The 20237-nt window shown below is 38.1% G+C and overlaps 4 protein-coding genes across 5 annotated transcripts in view; all 4 read left to right on the top strand.

The window, feature by feature from the left end:
• Positions 1-20237, top strand: part of LOC148154337 (ladderlectin-like) — a 78540-nt gene that overhangs the window by 32355 nt on the left and 25948 nt on the right. The gene's annotated exons all lie outside the window — the stretch shown is intronic.
• Positions 669-3074, top strand: LOC106909581 (type-2 ice-structuring protein-like). Its single transcript, XM_088015806.1, has 6 exons — positions 669-824; positions 899-1010; positions 1573-1685; positions 1786-1920; positions 2003-2114; positions 2697-3074. The coding sequence occupies exons 2-6, from the start codon at positions 935-937 to the stop codon at positions 2771-2773; spliced, it is 513 nt and encodes a 170-aa protein (XP_087871932.1). The 5' UTR covers positions 669-824; positions 899-934; the 3' UTR covers positions 2774-3074.
• On the top strand, positions 7494-9893 carry LOC106912498 (ladderlectin-like). 2 transcript variants are annotated; one of them, XM_088015804.1, is made up of 6 exons: positions 7494-7650; positions 7736-7836; positions 8400-8512; positions 8613-8747; positions 8826-8937; positions 9516-9893. In XM_088015804.1, exons 2-6 carry the CDS (start codon positions 7761-7763, stop codon positions 9590-9592), a joined length of 513 nt encoding a protein of 170 aa, XP_087871930.1. In that variant the 5' UTR covers positions 7494-7650; positions 7736-7760; the 3' UTR covers positions 9593-9893. The 2 variants fall into 2 exon arrangements, with proteins under 2 accessions (XP_087871930.1, XP_087871929.1); XM_088015803.1 differs by having other exon boundaries at positions 7504-7650; positions 7725-7836.
• On the top strand, positions 12486-15369 carry LOC106912497 (type-2 ice-structuring protein-like). The gene is made up of 6 exons (XM_014979322.2): positions 12486-12639; positions 12732-12817; positions 13400-13509; positions 13617-13751; positions 13843-13954; positions 14997-15369. The coding sequence occupies exons 2-6, from the start codon at positions 12757-12759 to the stop codon at positions 15071-15073; spliced, it is 495 nt and encodes a 164-aa protein (XP_014834808.2). The 5' UTR covers positions 12486-12639; positions 12732-12756; the 3' UTR covers positions 15074-15369.

The following is a 20237-nucleotide window of genomic DNA, read 5'->3' as shown; positions in this document are numbered from 1 at the left end:
GGGTATTCTGGCTTCCTCTGACAGTCCAACATTGAATGTTAGGTCACTCTAAAGCAGAGGTCTCATTCTCGCAGCCTGCGGGCCAGTTGCGTCCCGCAGCACGATGTCTCGTGGCCCCACCGTGACATGAAAGCATAATATTAGTGCGGCACACAGGGTGAGCGGACCTCTGAAGGAAGTCCTGCCCGCCGTTCCTTGTCATGGCTGACGATCGGTGTTAGGCTAAGCTACACGGACTTAATGCACACCATGCTTGTAACAAGTGTGGCGGATGGATTGTGAGAAATAAAGGAATTCGTCACAAGAAAATAGGCAGTCAGTATTACGTCTCAAATGTTCATGGAAAGTACATGTGGAGTCCGCGCACACCCTGTGCATAGTGTTCATAAACACTATACATTCCAAGGAAAATAAATAGCATTTATGATTGTAGGTGGAAGCAAAGATTTACACTTTGACCTTTGAAAAAACTGCACAAAAAAACAAAGGCTACCAAGAAGAAGTTAACAACCAGGCGCATTAAAGTGCAGGCCTTAGTCGCTACAATTTCGGTTAATGTTTGTGGAACAACATTACTAAGAACCTTCGTTGCTGCAACCGTCACATCCATGACAAGCACAAAAATGAGGTTTGGTTTTGGTCAATGCTGAATGATGAGGTAAGGTATGAACTAGACCTGGTTATGGAGAGCAGTTCTGAGGAACTTTTTACCTGTATCATTTCCTCATGTTGTGGCAACATCAGAAGCTCTATAAGTATCCAGTGATTCTGCAGTGAAGGTAGAAGGTTCCTCCTGGCTAAGAAGACAGATCATCCTTCATCAGGTTTGCTGATCAAATTTCTGCTCATCTTTTTATCAACATGTTTGAATTTTATTAACATGTATGCTTTATTTCAGTTTGCCTTCAGCGTGCCTCATCACTCCATCTCCATCATGAAGTTGTTGGCTGTGTTCCTTCTTGTTTTCTCCATGATGGCTCTGACCAGTGGCCTCAGGTTCAAGATTTGCAGTGAGTATTTATTCATTATGAAGCCCTGGTTAAGTTACTAAAACACAGAAACACAAACTAACTCCAGGTTAAAGTATCTACAGCTGCTCCAGATTATGGCTCTGCTGATTTGCACAAGAGTCACAGGTTTTCCTGTCATTGAGGGAGTTACATTAAGACTAACGCCACACACACACTAGGGCTCACTGATAAATCAGCGTCAGTCTCCTTAATTTTGGGAGATCTTTGATCTGTTGATACAGATGAAACCGATCTTATCCACCTCAGCTCAGGGCTAAAGATCAACCACTGTCCTCTTCTGCTCTGCCATGAAAAAGGTTTGACTGAAAAACCTGCCCAGCAGGTCATGTCTGCTCATTTTCATTAAACAAAGTCGCCCATCTGTTGCCAACACAGTGACTTTCTTGGTATATTAGCAACATTTCAGACGAAAGAAAAAATCAGTTCCAGCTAAAATAGGAATCAGCAGGTTAAGCTTTATAAATGTTGATCAGCCAGAAACCTGGAGTCGGTTCACCACTGACGAACACCTCTTGACTGGAAGTCTGTATTTGTTGGTCAGGATTCCGACGTATCTGCTACCCGGTTTATAGGCCGTGTCCTCGTGGCTGGACTAGAATCAACGGTCGCTGCTTTCGCTATGTTGCCACACCAATGACTTGGGCGAATGCTGAGGTGATTTCCAACAAAACTGTTCTCTTATGTTCATTTGATCTCTTTTATTTTAACAAAACCCAGCTAATACCTCAGAAAATTCTCATGTGTTTCTCTGTAGAAAAACTGTCTGTCCATGGGAGCAAACCTTGCATCAGTTCGCAACGCGTACGAGTACCGCCGGGTTCAGGCTCTGATACGTGCAGCAAGTCGTAATTCCAGAGAAGCATGGCTTGGAGGCTCTGATGCACAGCAGGTACTTTAGCCACTACACTTTATTTGTTACGTATTTTGTGAAACACTGAATGAAATGTGTCATCTACTGAACACGATTCTAGGAGAAAACCTGGTTGTGGAGCGATGGAAGTCCTATGAGGTACACAAACTGGTGTCGAGGGCAGCCTGATAATGCTCGACGCAGCCAGCACTGTTTGCAGATGAACTGGTCAGGTAAAGAAAATATCACAAAAGTCTGTTTTTTCAGTTAATAAATGGCTTGTGGGTGAAAAGCTTATTTTCACCCACATTTTGTACAAACACATCAGAAGTTAAATCAGACAAAACTGCTATTATTTTCAGTCGGCTAGAATTACTTAAATTATTTCTATTTGGGAAATTGTGAGGAAAAACTTAAGAATATTTGTTAGAGATTCATTTTGTGACTTTCTTCTCATTCAGATGTTTTCATACATTTTGGCCAGTATCAGGGATAATTGTCTTTAAAACTGTATGAACCTAAATGTTTACATACATTTAGGTTTTCTCACCAAAATGTGTAAACTTCTGTATTTGAAGAAAATTACAAAAATGGTCTCTCAAATAGTTTAGTTTTCTGAAAAGAAATAATTTAAGGTAATTCTTAAAGATCTAAAAAAAGAGAAGTTTGAACATATTTAACTGAAGACAAGATCAAAATTGTGTATCATTTGGTGAATGTAAATATCTGGTTTTAACTGTACATTTACTGCATCAACAGCAGGAGTTTATATTCAGTTTTTGATGTTCGACTCATATTTATTCTCTTGCTTTTAGGTGCAAAGTGCTGGGATGACTTGTGGTGTAATCACAGTCGGCCTTCTGTCTGCGCCAAGAGACTCAGAAGACGTTGAGGTTCCCAAAGAGGCCTGATGTGTAAAACAGAACCAGTGGAGGATGAATGCTAGGAGTTTCTGTTTACCTGCCTTTTTGCACCTTCATAGAAAACCCAAAAGATATTTCTGCATCTTTTCTTCATACTATTTCTCTCTTTAATGCAACCTAAGGAATGAAGCGACAAGCAAACGGCAGCTGGATTGTCTCTCTGTAATCAGATCAGACTGAATGAGTTATAATAAAGGATCATCTGAGCAAAACTTTCTTCTGTTCTTTGGCTTAGCAAGAATAAAACTTTGAGCAATCAAAACAAGACAATGTGTGGTTTATTCTGACTTTGTGTTGTTCTATTTAACACTATCATGGACTAGTTATTACAATATAAATATCACATTATAACAAACTTTTCACATTCTTAATATATAGTATTTCTGTACAAATTTGACTATTTTATTGTTCTTGCATAAAAAATGTTTTATTGTACATTTCATGTTCACATACAAATTACTTTTTTTTAGATTTATACAACTTTAAGTTTTTGCCAGCAAACATTTTCCTCTCCCCTCTTCGCCCATATAAAATGTCACAGATGTGATACTTGCACTGAATCCCTACACAAAGAAAAATATTTCAAACATATTTCATGATTCAGAAAAATTAGACGGTTATCGTCTAATGCTCTAACGGTAAACTTTCTAGAATGTACCCCAGTCCGTCTGAGATGCCATGCAGACAAACCTATTGTAGATCATATAATTTGTAACTGTCAACTATTAAACAACTTTTGGGAAAAGTGATTCCTTTGTTGTCCTGAAGGTTTGCCTGGTTGAAAGTTTCCCCCATGTAGGGGTCTTTTGGATCTTCCCACTAGAAGTTTGTTACTTAAACACAAACTTAAAGCAACAGCATTTGCCTCATTAACGGCTCACAGACTCAATCTTCTCCAGTGAAAGTTTAACAAACCCCACTTGCTGTTGACAGCTGGATCAAAGAGATGCTATTCATGCTGCAGTTAGAAAAAATAAGGTACAGCAAAATGAGATGCTATGAAAAATTCACAGACCTGGTCTTCATTGGCTGAATTGGTAAAACTTTTCAAAGACTATTGGTAGATTGTGCCCAATTTGGTGGCTTCAAACCATATCTGTGTACTATGGAGGTAAATGCCCCTTTGCCCCCTTTTTCTACCTTAACAAATGTATAAATTTTTATACACATTCATTTATATTATTTATTTTCTCTCTTTTTTGGGTTTCATTCTCTCAGAGAGACTGAATACGGGGTTGCTTTGTTTATGTATTGTTAGTATGTTACTGGATTATATTTTACCCCTTTAGGTTATTTGAAAAATATACATATGTGGCATTTGAACTATTAAATTGGCAGCTAAAAACATTTTTAGAGGAGATCTCAAACGTGTGGATCTGAGCTTATGGCCGACTCTGGTCTCTAATCCCAGTGGATACCAGGGATCCATTGGATTTATATGTAGTGTGCATTTATATTGAGCCATCTAAATCCTAAATAAATTCAAGTGCTACAAAAAGCTAGCAAAAACACTGAATCGTTCACCTGTTTGTAATTTAATCACTGTATAAATCAAGGCATTCCTTGATTTCCTTTATTGACAAAGAAAATCCCGTCTGAGACATCGAGGTCAGGATTTGACCTGCAGTCCAGGAGAAATACTCAGATGTGAGCCAGAAGAGATTGTATGAAGGTAAAGCCTCAATAGTTCATCTATGTTTAAAACTAGAGAAATGTTATAAGACAAGAATTAGTGTTTGTTCTGCAGGAGGGTGCAGTACAAGGTATGAACAGCAGAGGGTGCCAGTAATTGTGCCATGTCATTTCATGTAAAAATGTGTTTATGTTTTATATATCGCTACTAAATTAAAATGTTATGATCAAAGGTTTGGCTTTCCATTATATTTTAGATTTTTGGAAGCTAAACTTGGACTATCCATGAACGGCTTTAGTGTTGCTAAATACTCCATTCCTTTGTATATCTGAAGCTCAGTGAAAAGATCACTGGCAAAGATCTAATCAGACATAAGAGTAGCAACTAGTACCAGCATGAGCTGAGCTTCAGGTGTGAATGATGAGATGGAGATCACTGAAGGAAGGATGAACAAGAAGCTGAAAATCTCAGAGACCTGTCAGCAAAAAGGACGATTCACCAGGACAATGAAGATCTCAACAACATTCAGCTTTCAGCCAGAATGACAAACCAACAATCCCACAAAGTTTCTCCAAATCATTCAGTGTATCAGACTTCAACACAGACAGCTCAAACTTCCTGTAGCTTCTTCAGCCTGTTCAAGAGAATATTGTGATCCACTGGACCAGAAGCAGAACTGAGATCTAACAGGACAAGTAGAGACACAAGTCCATTATCTTAGGTCATCAGAGAATCATTAATGACTTTTACTGCTGTCAGTGCAGTGATGGGCTCTAAAACCAGACAGAAACTTTCCCAACAGAACTGTTTTACTGCCAACACCGTCTTATTCTGGTTTGTTACGTAGGAAGGGAAGGTGACTGAGAGGTTTATGACTGGCTGATTCATTTTGGAAGTTAATATTTTTGAAAACATCACAGAATATAACTAAAACTTAAAATGTAGTTTTCATGTAGATTCATGAACTTTTTGAATATTCATGTGTAGATACCACATAGTGTAGACCTTAGTAAGGATGACTTAGCAGCTTGTAAAACCCTGAGAAGGTGAAGAAACACAAAATGACAGTTCATTTATATTCTGATTTAATCTAGGGCATCTTTTTTAACCTAAGACTCTTTTTTTTATCAAATTAGGAAAATGTAAACTACATTTTACCAGTGGGATATGTTTTTATTGTATTTAAACCTTTTTATGTTGTGTCCTGGATAGCACAGTAGAGTAGTTGATGGGATCGTTTCCTTCTCTCTGGGTATTCTGGCTTCCTCTGACAGTCCAACATTGAATGTTAGGTCACTCTAAAGCAGAGGTCTCATTCTCGCAGCCTGCGGGCCAGTTGCGTCCTGCAGCACGATGTCTCGTGGCCCCACCGTGACATGAAAGCATAATATTAGTGCGGCACACAGGGTGAGCGGACCTCTGAAGGAAGTCCTGCCCGCCGTTCCTTGTCATGGCTGACATTCGGTGCTAGGCTAAGCTACACTGACTTCATGCACACCATGCTTGTAACAAGTGTGGCGGATGATGGACCAGTCTGGTACCAGTTTTCCTTCCCTACAGTTGCCATTCCGGTACTTTATACCCTTAACAAATGCCACGATCAAACGCAGAGAAAGGCGACTGCTACTGCTCATCATCCGCCGCGCTGTTGTGACAAGTAGAAGCTGTAATGACGTCACGCGTCGAGACATTCTCCATACGTTGCTAGCTGGCTAAAGACTAATGTGAAACATAGAACAAGAGCAACGCCATGTGGAATAAACTAAATTTTGTCTCACCCTCATCATGTCTTTGTCAAAGCCAAAGCCTGCAGTTCATGTACTGGAGAAATAATTAAATGTTGATGACCTTTGAGGATATTGTTTAAATGTTTTTTTGTGGAATCCTTTATGCGGCCCAGCCTCACCCAGACTCTGTCTCCAACGGTCCCCGGGTGAAATGAGTTTGAGACCCCTGATGTAAACTGTCCCTATGTGTCTATGAGCATGGATGGTTTCATGTCCTGTGTGTTTGTGTTGTCCTGTGATGGACTGGTGACCTTTCCAGGGTCTACCTGCCTGGCCCCAATGCCCACTGGAGACACCAGCAACCCACAGGCTGCACTAACAAACAGGAACAGACAGTGGTGGAGCGTTTAATGGGAGTAGTGAAGAACAGTAAACAATTATTTTAGATGTTTACCTGATATCTGATGAGGAGAGTAACCATGCATGTTTCCTTGCCTGGTAGCTTGTTTTGTCACCTGAAGCTGACCTTCTCAGCAACCTCTGCAGGTTTTATTAAAATTACAACTTTAAAAAAATCTACAAACTTCGACTAAATTCATTTCCAATATGAAAACCTTTTCTCTGAGAAGGTCTCTAGCACTGACCGGGTACATGCTCGTTTATGATGGCTGCACATGTAGATTTAAAATTATTACGTCAACCAATATTGTGCTTTTGGAACATAATAAACTAAACTCATTATGAACAGATTCCATTTGATTGCAGTTCATTTCATCGCAGCCTGCTGCTGCCATGCAGAGCCGGATGCTGTGCTGACTCAGCAGCGGCTCGCTGACTTTGCAGGACGATGATGTGACTGCCACTTTGTCCCATGCTGAAGCTGAGGCTTTCCGGATGGAGAAGAAACAGAGCTAGGCATCCAACCAGTTTCCATTAGGATTGTGAGAAATAAAGGAATTCGTCACAAGAAAATAGGCAGTCAGTATTACGTCTCAAATGTCCATGGAAAGTACATGTGGAGTCCGCGCACGCCCTGTGCATAGTGTTCATAAACGCTATACATTCCAAGGAAAATAAATAGCATTTATGATTGTAGGTGGAAGCAAAGATTTACACTTTGACCTCTGAAAAAGCAGCACAAAAAAACAAAGGCTACCAACAAGAAGTTAACAACCAGGCGTATTAAAGTGCAGGCCTTAGTCGCTACACTTTAAGTTAATGTTCGTGGAACAACATTTCTAAGAACCTTCGTTGCTGCAACCGTCACATCCATGACAAGCACAAAAATGAGGTTTGGTTTTGGTCAATGCTGAATGATGAGGCAAGGTATGAACTAGACCTGGTCACAGAGAGCATTTTTGTGGAATTTTTATCTGTGTCATTTCCTCATGTTGTGTCAAGATCAGAAGCTCTATAAGTATCCAGTGATTCTGCAGTGAAGGTAGAAGGTTCCTCCTGGCTAAGAAGACAGATCATCCTTCATCAGGTTTGCTGATCAAATTTCTGCTCATCTTTTTATCAACATGTTTGAATTTTATTAACATGTATGCTTTATTTCAGTTTGCCTTCAGCGTGCCTCATCACTCCATCTCCATCATGAAGTTGTTGGCTGTGTTCCTTCTTGTTTTCTCCATGATGGCTCTGACCAGTGGCCTCAGGTTCAAGATTTGCAGTGAGTATTTATTCATTATGAAGCCCTGGTTAAGTTACTAAAACACAGAAACACAAACTAACTCCAGGTTAAAGTATCTACAGCTGCTCCAGATTATGGCTCTGCTGATTTGCACAAGAGTCACAGGTTTTCCTGTCATTGAGGGAGTTACATTAAGACTAACGCCACACACACACTAGGGCTCACTGATAAATCAGCATCAGTTTCCTTAATTTTGGGAGATCTTTGATCTGTTGATACAGATGAAACCGATCTTATCCACCTCAGCTCAGGGCTAAAGATCAACCACTGTCCTCTTCTGCTCTGCCATGAAAAAGGTTTGAGTGAAAAACCTGCCCAGCAGGTCATGTCTGCTCATTTTCATTAAACAAAGTCGCCCATCTGTTGCCACCACAGTGACTTTCTTGGTATATTTAGCAACATTTCAGACAAAAGAAAAAATCAGTTCCAGCTAAAATAGGAATCAGCAGGTCAGACTTTTTAAATGTTGGTCAGCCAGAAAACTGGAGTCGGTTCACCGCTGACGTACGCCTCTTCACTGGAAGTCTGTATTTGTTGGTCAGGATTCCGACGTATCTGCTACCTGGCTTACAAGCCGTGTCCTCCTGGCTGGACTAAAATCAACGGTCGCTGCTTTCGCTATGTTGCCACACCAATGACTTGGGCGAATGCTGAGGTGATTTCCAACAAAACTGTTCTCTTATGTTCATTTGATCTCTTTTATTTTAACAAAACCCAGCTAATACCTCAGAAAATTCTCATGTGTTTCTCTGTAGAAAAACTGTCTGTCCATGGGAGCAAACCTTGCATCAGTTCACAACGGATACGAGTACCGCCGGGTTCAGGCTCTGATAACTGCAGCAAGTCGTAATTCCAGAGAAGCATGGCTTGGAGGCTCTGATGCACAGCAGGTACTTTAGCCACTACACTTTATTTGTTATTTTATGAAACACTGAATGAAATGTGTCATCTTCTGAACACGATTCTAGGAGAGAACCTGGTTGTGGAGCGATGGAAGTCCTATGAGGTACACAAACTGGTGTCCAGGAGAGCCTAATAATGGTGGAGGCAGCCAGCACTGTTTGCAGATGAACTATTCAGGTAAAAAAAATATCACGTCTGTTTTTTCAGTTAATAAATGGCTTGTGGGTGAAAAGCTTATTTACTCTGCATTTTGTACAAACACATCAGAAGTTAAATCAGACAAAACTTCTGTTTTATGTCGGTCGGCTAGAATTACTAAAATTATTTCTATTTGGGAAATTGTGAGGAAAAACTTAAGAATATTTGTTAGAAATTCATTTTGTGACTTTCTTCTCATTCAGGTGTTTTCATACATTTTGGCCAGTATCAGGGATAATTGTCTTTAAAACTGTATGAACCTAAATGTTTACATACATTTAGGTTTTCTCACCAAAATGTGTAAACTTCTGTATTTGAAGAAAATTACAAAAATGGTCTCTCAAATAGTTTAGTTTTCTGAAAAGAAGTAATTTCAGGTAATTCTAAAAGACCTAAAAGAAGAGAAGTTTGAACATATTTAACTAAAGACAAGATAAAAATTGTGTATCATTTGGTGAATGTAAATATCTGGTTTTAACTGTACATTTACTGCATCAACAGCAGGAGTTTATATTCATTTTTTGATGTTCGACTCATATTTATTCTCTTGCTTTTAGGTGCAAAGTGCTGGGATGACTTGTGGTGTAATCACAGTCGGCCTTCTGTCTGCGCCAAGAGACTCAGAAGACGTTGAGGTTCCCAAAGAGGCCTGATGTGTAAAACAGAACCAGTGGAGGATGAATGCTAGGAGTTTCTGTTTACCTGCCTTTCTGCACCTTCCTAAGAAAACCAAAAGATATTTCTGCATCTTTTCTTCATACTATTTCTCTCTTTAATGCAACCTAAGGAATGAAGCGACAAGCAAACAGCAGCTGGATTGTCTCTCTGTAATCAGATCAGACTGAATGAGTTATAATAAAGGATCATCTTAGCAAAACTTTCTTCTGTTCTTTGGCTTAGCAAGAATAAAACTTTGAGCAATCAAAACAAGACAATGTGTGGTTTATTCTGACTTTGTGTTGTTCTATTTAACACTATCATGGACTAGTTATTACAATATAAATATCACATTATAAGGAACTTTTCACATTCTTAATATGTAGTATTTCTGTACAAATTTTACTATTTTATTGTTCTTGCATAAAAAATTTTTTATTGTACATTTTATGTTCGCATACAAATTACTTTTTTTAGATTTATACAACTTTTAAGTTTTTGCCAGCAAACATTTTCCTCTCCCATCTTCGCCCATATAAAATGTCACAGATGTGATACTTGCACTGAATCCCTACACAAAGAAAAATATTTCAAACATATTTCATGATTCAGAAAAATTAGACGGTTATCGTCTAATGCTCTAACGGTAAACTTTCTAGAATGTACCCCAGTCCGTCTGAGATGCCATGCAGACAAACCTATTGTAGATCATATAATTTGTAACTGTCAACTATTAAACAACTTTTGGGAAAAGTGATTCCTTTGTTGTCCTGAAGGTTTGCCTGGTTGAAAGTTTCCCCCATGTAGGGGTCTTTTGGATCTTCCCACTAGAAGTTTGTTACTTAAACACAAACTTAAAGCAACAGCATTTGCCTCATTAACGGCTCACAGACTCAATCTTCTCCAGTGAAAGTTTAACAAACCCCACTTGCTGTTGACAGCTGGATCAAAGAGATGCTATTCATGCTGCAGTTAGAAAAAATAAGCCACAGCAAAATGAGATGCTATGAAAACTTCACAGACCTGGTCTTCATTGGCTGAATTGGTAAAACTTTTCAAAGACTATTGGTAGATTGTGCCCAATTTGATGGCTTCAAATCATATCTGTGTACTATGGAGGTAAATGCCCCTTTGCCGCCTTTTTCTATCTTAACAAATGTATAAATTTTTATACACATTTATTTATATTTGTTTTCTCTCTTTTTTGGGTTTCATTCTCTCAGAGAGATTGAATACGGGGTTGCTTTTTTTATGTTTTGTTAGTAGGTTAATGGACTATATTTTACTCCTTTAGGTTATTTGAAAAAATATACATATGTGGCATTTGAACTATTAAAATGGCAGCTAAAAACATTTTTAGAGGAGATCTCAAACGTGTGGATCTGAGCTCATGGCCGACTCTGGTCTCTAATCCCAGTGGATGCCAGGGATCCATTGGATTTATATGTAGAGTGCATTTATGTTGAGCCATCTAAATCCTAAATAAATTCAAGTGCTACAAAAAGCTAGCAAAAACATTCAATCGTTCACCTGTTTGTAATTTAATCACTGTATAAATCCAGGCATTCCTTGATTTCCTTTATTGACGAAGAAAATCCCGTCTGAGACATCGAGGTCAGGATTTAACCTGCAGTCCAGGAAATACTCAGATGTGAGCCAGAAGAGATTGTATGAAGGTAAAGCCTCAATAGTTCATCTATGTTTAAAACTAGAAAAATGTTGTAAGACAAGAATTAGTGTTTGTTCTGCAGGAGGGTGCAGTACAAGGTATGAACAGCAGAGGGTGCCAGTAATTGTGCCATGTCATTTCATGTAAAAATGTGTTTATGTTTTATATATCGCTACTAAATTAAAATGTTATGATCAAAGGTTTGGCTTTCCATTATATTTTAGATTTTTGGAAGCTAAACTTGGACTATCCATGAAGGGCTTTAGTGTTGCTAAATACTCCATTCCTTTTCTATATCTGAAGCTCAGTTTTACTGCCAACACCGTCTTATTCTGGTTTGCTACGTAGGAAGGGGAGGTGACTGAGAGGTTTATGGCTGGCTGATTCATTTTGGAAGTTAATATTTTTGAAACCATCACAGAATATAACTAAAACTTAAAATGTAGTTTTCATGTAGGTTCATGAACTTTTTGAATATGCATGTTTAGATACCACATAGCGTAGACCTTAGTAAGGATGACTTAGCAGCTTGTAAAAGAAAGTGAAGAAACCAAAATGACAGTTCTTCATTTGTAGTCTGATTGCATCTTAGACACGGTTTTCTCACCTAAGACCAGATTATTAAGCAAATTTAAACTAAATTTTATCAATTGAACATGTTTTTATTCTATTTTAATCTTTTTGTGTTTCTTGGTGGGCAGCACAGTAGAGTAGATGATGGGATTGGTTTGTTCTCTCTGGGTATCCTGGCTTCCTCTGACCATCTAAATATGAATGTTAGGTCAAAAGGTCACTCGAAACTGTCCCTATGTGTCTATGAGCGTGGATGGTTTCATGTCCTGTGTGTTTGTGTTGTCCTGTGATGGACTGGTGACCTTTCCAGGTCTACCTGCCTGGCCCCAATGCCCACTAGAGACACCAGCAACCCAGAGACTGCACAAATAAACAGGAACGAACAATAATGAAAGAGTATTTTAACTGAAAAATATATTTTGGGACTTGTCAGTTGTGAACAAGTGTAAAAAACCTACCAACAAGAAGTTATCAACCTGTAGCATTAAAGTATAGGCTTTAGTTGCTACACTTTGAGCTAATGTTGGTGTAGCTCCATTACCAAACACTTCATGCTGCAACTGTCACAACCATGACAAACACAAAGACAAGGTGTGGTTTTGGTCAATGGTGAATGATGAGGCAAGGTGTGAACTAGATCTGTTCAAAGGGTGCAGTTTTGTTGAATTTCTATCTGTGTCATTTCCCCTTTCTGGGGCAACATCAGAAGCTCTATAAGTACCCTGTGATTCTACAGAGAAGGCTGAAGGTGCTGGTTGAGAAGACAGATCATTCTTCATCAGGTTTGCTAATCAAATTTATACTCATCTTTTTTTTTTTTTTACCAACACTGAATTTTTTTAACATGAATAATTTATTTTTGTTTCATCTTCAGATTGTAACTCTGCATCGTCTCCATCATGAAGTTGTTGGCTGTGTTCCTCCTTGTTTTCTCCATGATGGCTCTTACCAGTGGTCACAGTGAGTATTTGTTAAATACAAACCCACCACAAACTGACTAAAACAGAGATAAAAACAGTTTAAAACACTAACCCCTGTTTAAAGTAGTCACAACTATTATTGTGCTCATAAAGACTAGTGGGTGTAAGTGTGAATGTTTGGAACCCCGACTCTAATAAGTAAGATATCCATACAAGATATCTTCTTGTAGTATACTTTACTAAAACATAGCACGTACCTTTTCTTCAGAATATTTAAAATATTTATTAACTTCATGTCTTCACTACTCCTTGCAAAGTACAAACATCATGCTTTTGGTCTGCACAAGTGTAACTGGGTTATTTCTCGTCATTGAGGGATTTATCTGTTTTAATAAATGTTGCATCATTTGCAGTAAACAATGGTCACTCTACTGTTTGCATTTAAAAACAGGCACTCATCTGTTGCCAACTCTGAGACCTTTTTACTATATTTAGCAATATTTGAATGACAAATGAAAAAAATCAGTTAGCCAGAATCAACCGGTCAGGCTTTTTAAAGATTGCGATTGATGCACCCTGACATGTACCTCTTGACTGAAAATCTCCATTTGTTTGTCATCAGAACGCATCGTCTTGCAAGAGAAATCTTTTTCTTGTCCTTGTCACTGGAGTCAAATCAACGGTCGCTGCTTCATCTTTGTTGCTAAACCCATGACTTGGGCTAAAGCCGAGGTGATTTCCAACAACAATGTTCTATTTTCTTTTGCTCTCTTTCATTTCACCACTTTTAATTAAAGCCCAGCTACTTCTTCAGATAATTTTTATGTTTTTATCTGTAGAAAAACTGTCTGTCCATGGGGGCAAACCTTGCTTCAGTTCGCAACATTAAAGAGTACCGTCAAATTCAGGGTCTGATACTTGCAGCAGGTTACGAGACCAAGGAAACATGGATTGGAGGCTCTGATGCACAGGAGGTATTTTTGCCAGTCTGCTTCATTTTATTTAAATTTATTTTATGCATTTTGTAAAACACCTAAATGTCATCTACTGAACACTGTCTTTCAGGACAGAACATGGTTGTGGAGTGATGGGAGTGCTTTGCGGTTCACAAACTGGTGTCCCAAACAGCCTGATAATTTGACACGGAAACAGGAGTGTTTACAGATGAACTATTCAGGTAAAAGGAAATATCATATGTCTGTTTTTTTTGTTTGTTTTCTTTTTAGTTAGCAACATGAATGAAGTTTCTCTCTAGCCGGTTAAAGTGCGGTTCGGTTCTACACCAGACTGAGCTTTTCCATTATACACTCTGCTCCTCACTATTGTGGGCAGGAGTGCACACTCAGCAATGAAGGTTCTGGTTCTGATGGACTAAAATAAACCCAGCTATTTAATTTTGTCTCATGGAAATTTATTACTGGCACAAACATAAAGATAAAGCTCAGATCATTATTTTGCTATGCATAAAAATATAATTACATTCTGGCACTTTGTATTTTTTAATGTCCAACCTTTTAGATTTAGGCAGTCAAAAGGTGTGAACCAATAGCAACGCATAAACTTTATTATTATTATTTTCTAATCCAAAAGAAAAATAAAATTCACATCACTAATTAATACTATGTAGTTCTGGTGTTTCACACTGTCAGCAGAAAACAGCAGCTCCGTCAGAAAGCAGCTGCTCTGCTTCTCTCTTCTTTATCACTGTCTGTATTTCAGAGTCATTCTTCTGCAAAAGTTACCACATGTGTATTTGAAGTACTACGTACTGGGCAGCTCTCTGATAGCAGACTGCATGTTCATGGGTAAATGCTGAATGCTGTTTTCAGTGATATAAATCATGAGCCAATCAACGATTGTGGTCAGATGTCAAACAGTTTCAGTGCCTACCCTGCTCAATGCTGCTAGTACACGCCGGGTTTGCTGATGGAAAACGGATCTAGCCGAGGCAGACTGAGACCAAACCGGTTAAATTCGGTCTACTGGAAAAGCGCCTATACTCTGCATGTAAACTTTTCAGTTGAGGTAAATACAGTGATACCAGAAGTTTACATTTTACCCAAGTCATTCAGTTTAGGACAGATATTCCTGATAATGACCAAGTGTACTTGCTAAAAGCTTGAGTTCATCATCCTTTCCAAACATTTTTATGATATAGTGTTAGGTCATTTAGCGTTTTCTATATATGATGTTTGACTAATCTGTTGTGTTGCTCCTAGCTGGCAAGTGTTGGGATGACACAGAGTGTTCTGCCAAGAAGCCTTCTGTCTGCGTCAAGAAATCCTGTCCACGCTGAGGTTCCCAAAGAGGCCAGATGTGTAAAACAGAACCAGTGGAGGATGAATGCTAGGAGTTTCTGTTTACCTGCCTTTTTGCACCTTCATAAAAAAACCAAAAGATATTTCTGCATCTTTTCTTCATATCATTTCTGTCTTTAATGCAACCTAAGGAATGAAGCGACAAGCAAACAGCAGCTGGATTGTCTCTCTGTAATCAGATCAGACTGAATGAGTTATAATAAAGGATCATCTAAGCAAAACTTTCTTCTGTTCTTTGGCTTAGCAAGAATAAAACTTTGAGCAATCAAAACAAGATGGTGTGGTTTATTCTGACTTTGTGTTGTTCTGTCTTGATAGTATCCTGCAGTAGTTGTTACAATTTAAATATCACATTATAACAAAGAACTTTTCACTTTCTTTGCTATGTGGAAGTAAAAAAAAACCCACTTGCTTCTGACAGCTGGATCAAAGAGATGCTATTCATGCTGCAGTTACAAACAATAAGGTACAGCAAAATGAGATGCTATGAAAAGTTCACAGAGAACTGCTCTTCATTGGCTGAACTGGTAAAAACTTTCAAAGACTATTGGTAGTTTGTGCCCAGTTTAGTGGTTCTACACACATCAGTGTGATATGGAGGAAACTGCCCCTTACCACCTTTTTATCGTCTTTAATAATAGATGTATATGTATTTATACACACATTTATGTTATTTATTTTCTCTCTTTTTTTGGTTTCATTCTCTCTGAGAGACTGAATACGGGATAACTTTCTTTATGTTTAGTTAATATGTTAAAAAATTACATTTTACTCCTACAGGTCATTTGAAACATATATAAATAAGTTTTAAAAAAGTCTTGTTTTGATTATTTGAAAGTTGGAAAAAAGTAAGCGCAGAGTTAAAATGCATATTAAGGCATTTGTGGCATTTGAACTATTAAAATGGCAGCTAAAAACATTTTTAGAGGAAATCTCAAATGTGTGGATCTGAGCTTATGGGCGACTCTGGTCTCTAATCCCAGTGGATGCCAGGGATCCATTGGATTTATATGTAGTGTGCATTTATGTTGAACCATCTAAATCCCTAAATAAATTCACGTGCTACAAAAAGCTAGCAAAAACATTGAATCGTTCACCTGTTTGTAATTGAAGCACTGAGTAAATCCAGGCATTCCTTGATTTTCTTTGGTGTTGAAATCTGAGACATTGAGGTCAGGATTTGACCTGCAGTCCAGGAAATACTCAGATGTGAGCCAGAAGAGATTGTATGAAGGTAAAGCCGCAATAGTTCATCTATGTTTAAAACTTGAGAAATATTGTAAGACAAGACTAGGTGTCCTTTTTCCAGGAGGGTGCAGTACAAGGTATGAACAGCAGAGGGTGCCAGTAATTGTGCCATGTCATTTCATGTAAAAATGTGTTTATGTTTTATATATCGCTACTAAATTAAAATGTTATGATCAAAGGTTTGGCTTTCCATTATATTTTAGATTTTTAGAAGCTAAACTTGGACTATCCATGAAGGGCTTTAGTGTTGCTAAATACTCCATTCCTTTTCTATATCTGAAGCTCAGTGAAAAGATCACTGGCAAAGATCTAATCAGACATAAGAGTAGCAACTAGTACCAGCATAAGCTGAGCTTCAGGTGTGAATGATGAGATGGAGATCACTGAAGGAAGGACGAACAAGAAGCTGAAAATCTCAGAGACCTGTCAGCAAAATGGACGATTCACCAGGACAATGAAGATCAACAACATTCAGCTTTCAGCCAGAATGACAAACCAACAATCCCACAAAGTTTCTCCAAATCATTCAGTGTATCAGACTTCAACACAGACAGCTCAAACTTCCTGCAGCTTCTTCAGCCTGTTCACGAGAATATTGTGATCCACTGGACCAGAAGCAGAACTGAGATCTAACAGGACAAGTAGAGACACAAGTCCTTTATCTTAGGTCATCAGAGAATCATTAATGACTTTTAAAATGCTGTCAGTGCAGTGATGGGCTCTAAAACCAGACAGAAACTTTCCCAACAGAACTGTTTTACTGCCAACACCGTCTTATTCTGGTTTGTTACGTAGGAAGGGAAGGTGACTGAGAAGTTTGTAACTAGTTCAGTTTTCTTGATCAAGAGCTGATTTTTTTAAATGGTTATAAATTGCAACACAAAGCTATTGGGATATTAATACAATTAATAAAAGTTAGGTTTGAAGTGGCTGATTCATTTTTTGTATTTAAAATTTTTGAAACCACCACAGAATATATTACTGAAATTCAAAATGTAGTTTTTGCAACGTATTCATGAACGATATGAATACGCATGTTTAGATACCACATAGTGTAGACCTTAGTAAGGATGACTTAGCAGCTTGTAAAACCCTGAGAAGGTGAAGAAACACAAAATGACAGTTCATTTATATTCTGATATTATCTTAGGCATGTTTCTTAACCTAATAACTCAATTTTTTTTAACAGATTAGGATAATTTACGTTTTACCAATTGAATATGTTTTTATTGTGTTTAAATATTTTTATATTTTCATTAAAATGTTATGATCAAAGGTTTGGCTTTCCATTATATTTCCGTTATATTTTTGTCTTTTAGAGGCTAACCAGGGACTATCCATAAAGGGTGTTAGTGTTGCTAAATACTCCATTCCTATTTTATATTTGCAGCTCTGCAAAAATAAAAAAACCTTTGACAAAGATCTAATCAGACATAAGAGTAGCAACTAGTACCAGCATGAGCTGAGCTTCAGGTGTGAATGATGAGATGGAGATCACTGAAGGAAGGACGAACAAGAAGCTGAAAATCTCAGAGACCTGTCAGCAAAAAGGACGATTCACCAGGACAATGAAGATCAACAACATTCAGCTTTCAGCCAGAATGACAAAACAACAATCCCACAAAGTTTCTCCAAATCATTCAGTGTATCAGACTTCAACACAGACAGCTCAAACTTCCTGCAGCTTCTTCAGCCTGTTCACGAGAATATTGTGATCCACTGGACCAGAAGCAGAACTGAGATCTAACAGGACAAGTAGAGACACAAGTCCATTATCTGAGGTCATCAGAGAATCATTAATGACTTTTACTGCTGTCAGTGCAGTGATGGGCTCTAAAACCAGACAGAAAATCCTTAAACAGTATCGTTTTACTGGTACCACTGTCTTACAGGGTTGGCCCAAAGCATATGCAAACTAAGCAACCGCTTAGGGCCCCAAGGCCACTAAGGGACCCTCTGAGTGGAGTTTATTTTTTTATTAATAATTTATGTCATTATAATATCAAAAACACACAATTTCACTATGAAGTGATTTGTTTTTACAATATTTATTTGATAATGTATGTAGAAATAATTATTTTACTGATAAAAAGAAAAAAAAATGCACTTGGGGCCCATGGTGGCCGCAGTAGGTACCATATGATTCGCCGGTAACATGAGCTGCAATGAGCAGAGCATCCAAACGTCCAAAGCTCCGGTCAGAAGTTAAGTTAAACAATGTGTCAAAAAAGGATGTATCCTTCAGGGAGGCAGAAAAGCAAGAGAAAGAATAGAAAAAAACCAAGATAAAGGTTTGTTTTAATGAGCCTTGGTAATAATGTAAAGTAATGTAAAGATTAGTAAAGCTGCTAATAGAAAATTAGCTTGAACGGTCCAGTTCAACAGCCAGACATTTAAGCTAGGGTCTTTGTGTTTGAGTTTTAACTTTAAATGAGTTGATTCTCATGGTGGCTCTGTATATTTCTGAGGTATTTTTGGCTTCAAAATGCCGAGTTTGATAACGTTTGATAACAATAATTAAAACTTCTCAATGTTTGACATTGTCTAGCTAAATGTTTCTATGTCAGGCTACATGGCTGCTACATCAACGAGCTGCTCTAGTTGGGATTTGTTGTTTGCTGCTGAGCAGAAGCATTTTGTGGCTAAAAACAAACATTATTTTTACATCAACTTCTAAATTATGTGAAACCATTTGAAAGCTCAGAATCAGTTTGGTACCAGTCCCGGTCCACATTCCAGGGAAGAAAGACTCACCTGGTGTAAATTTAATTTGGAGTTATGCTGAAGAGAAATTTATTTAATCAAAGAATGTCATGAATGTGTGTGGGGCTGCTCCGATTGCAGATTTCTGGCCGATTCCTGGTGCCAATATTTAAAAAGCCTGACCTGCTGATTTTTACTGATATCAATATTTTTTTGTCTGAAATGTCACTAAATATAGCAAGAAAGTCATTGAGTTGCAACAATGGGGTGAATATTGTTAACTGTAAACGTTCAGGCCTGACCTGGTGGGCCTGTCAGTCAAACCTCTCACTGCAGAGCAGAAGAGGACTGGTCGATAAATCAGTTGGCCGATAAATGTATCCTACATTATACATGTATAATAATAAGCACTGCCAGAGATGCAATACGTTTATAGCAGGTGTGTGAATGATATAATGATTGGACTGCTGACTGCAGTCGGTCCACATTGTTAGCAGAACTCGAGGGCCCCAAAAACAAATTTCGCTTAGGGCCCCATGGAGGCCTGGGCCGGCCTTGCTGTTTTATTCCAGTTTGTTAGGTTGGAAGGGAAGGTGACTTAGAGGTTTGTAACTGGTTTGGTTTTCTTGATAAAAAGCATTTTTTTTATGTCTACAAATAGCAACACAAAGCTAGTGGGATATTAATCAAATTAATTAAAATTAGCTGTGAAATCACTGATTCATTTTGTAATTAAATTTTTTTGAAACCATCACATAATATATAACTGACATTTAAAATGTAGTTTTTGCGAAGGATTCATGAATGATATGAATATGCATGTTTAGATACCACATAGCGTAGACCTTAGTAAGGATGACTTAGCAATTTGTAAAAGAAAGTGAAGAAACACAAAATGACAGTTCTTCATTTGTAGTCTGACTGTATCTTAGACAGGGTTTTCTCAACAAAGACCAGATTATTAAGCAAATTTAAACTAAATTTTATGAATTGAACATGTTTTTATTCTATTTTAATCTTTTGTGTTTCTCGGGCAGCACAGTAGAGTAGATGATGGGATTCTGTTGCCTTGCGACAAGAACACAGTTTCTTCATAGCATGTGTTCTCTCTGGGTATCCTGGCTTCCTCTGACCGTCTAAATATGAATGTTAGGTCAAAAGGTCACTCTAAACTGTCCCTATGTGTCTATG

The sequence above is a fragment of the Poecilia mexicana genome, unplaced genomic scaffold, assembly GCF_051168715.1.
Source record: "Poecilia mexicana isolate PSO_F unplaced genomic scaffold, ASM5116871v1 scaffold_18, whole genome shotgun sequence".
Classification (NCBI taxonomy): Eukaryota; Metazoa; Chordata; class Actinopteri; order Cyprinodontiformes; family Poeciliidae; genus Poecilia; species Poecilia mexicana.
The sequence above is the reverse complement of the archived record's forward strand: the minus strand, read 5'-3'. Positions and strand labels throughout refer to the sequence as shown.

Bases quoted from the DNA above. Each gene is read 5' to 3' on its own strand.
- LOC106909581 (XM_088015806.1), top strand. From the start codon at position 935: ATGAAGTTGTTGGCTGTGTTCCTTCTTGTTTTCTCCATGATGGCTCTG. The intron at 1,011-1,572 runs GTGAGTATTTAT...TTTGTTGGTCAG, and splicing joins CCTCAGGTTCAAGATTTGCA to GATTCCGACGTATCTGCTAC. The intron at 1,686-1,785 runs GTGATTTCCAAC...GTTTCTCTGTAG, and splicing joins TGACTTGGGCGAATGCTGAG to AAAAACTGTCTGTCCATGGG.
- LOC106912498 (XM_088015804.1), top strand. From the start codon at position 7,761: ATGAAGTTGTTGGCTGTGTTCCTTCTTGTTTTCTCCATGATGGCTCTG. The intron at 7,837-8,399 runs GTGAGTATTTAT...TTTGTTGGTCAG, and splicing joins CCTCAGGTTCAAGATTTGCA to GATTCCGACGTATCTGCTAC. The intron at 8,748-8,825 runs GTACTTTAGCCA...ACACGATTCTAG, and splicing joins GAGGCTCTGATGCACAGCAG to GAGAGAACCTGGTTGTGGAG.
- LOC106912497 (XM_014979322.2), top strand. From the start codon at position 12,757: ATGAAGTTGTTGGCTGTGTTCCTCCTTGTTTTCTCCATGATGGCTCTT. The intron at 13,752-13,842 runs GTATTTTTGCCA...ACTGTCTTTCAG, and splicing joins GAGGCTCTGATGCACAGGAG to GACAGAACATGGTTGTGGAG. The intron at 13,955-14,996 runs GTAAAAGGAAAT...TGTTGCTCCTAG, and splicing joins TTTACAGATGAACTATTCAG to CTGGCAAGTGTTGGGATGAC.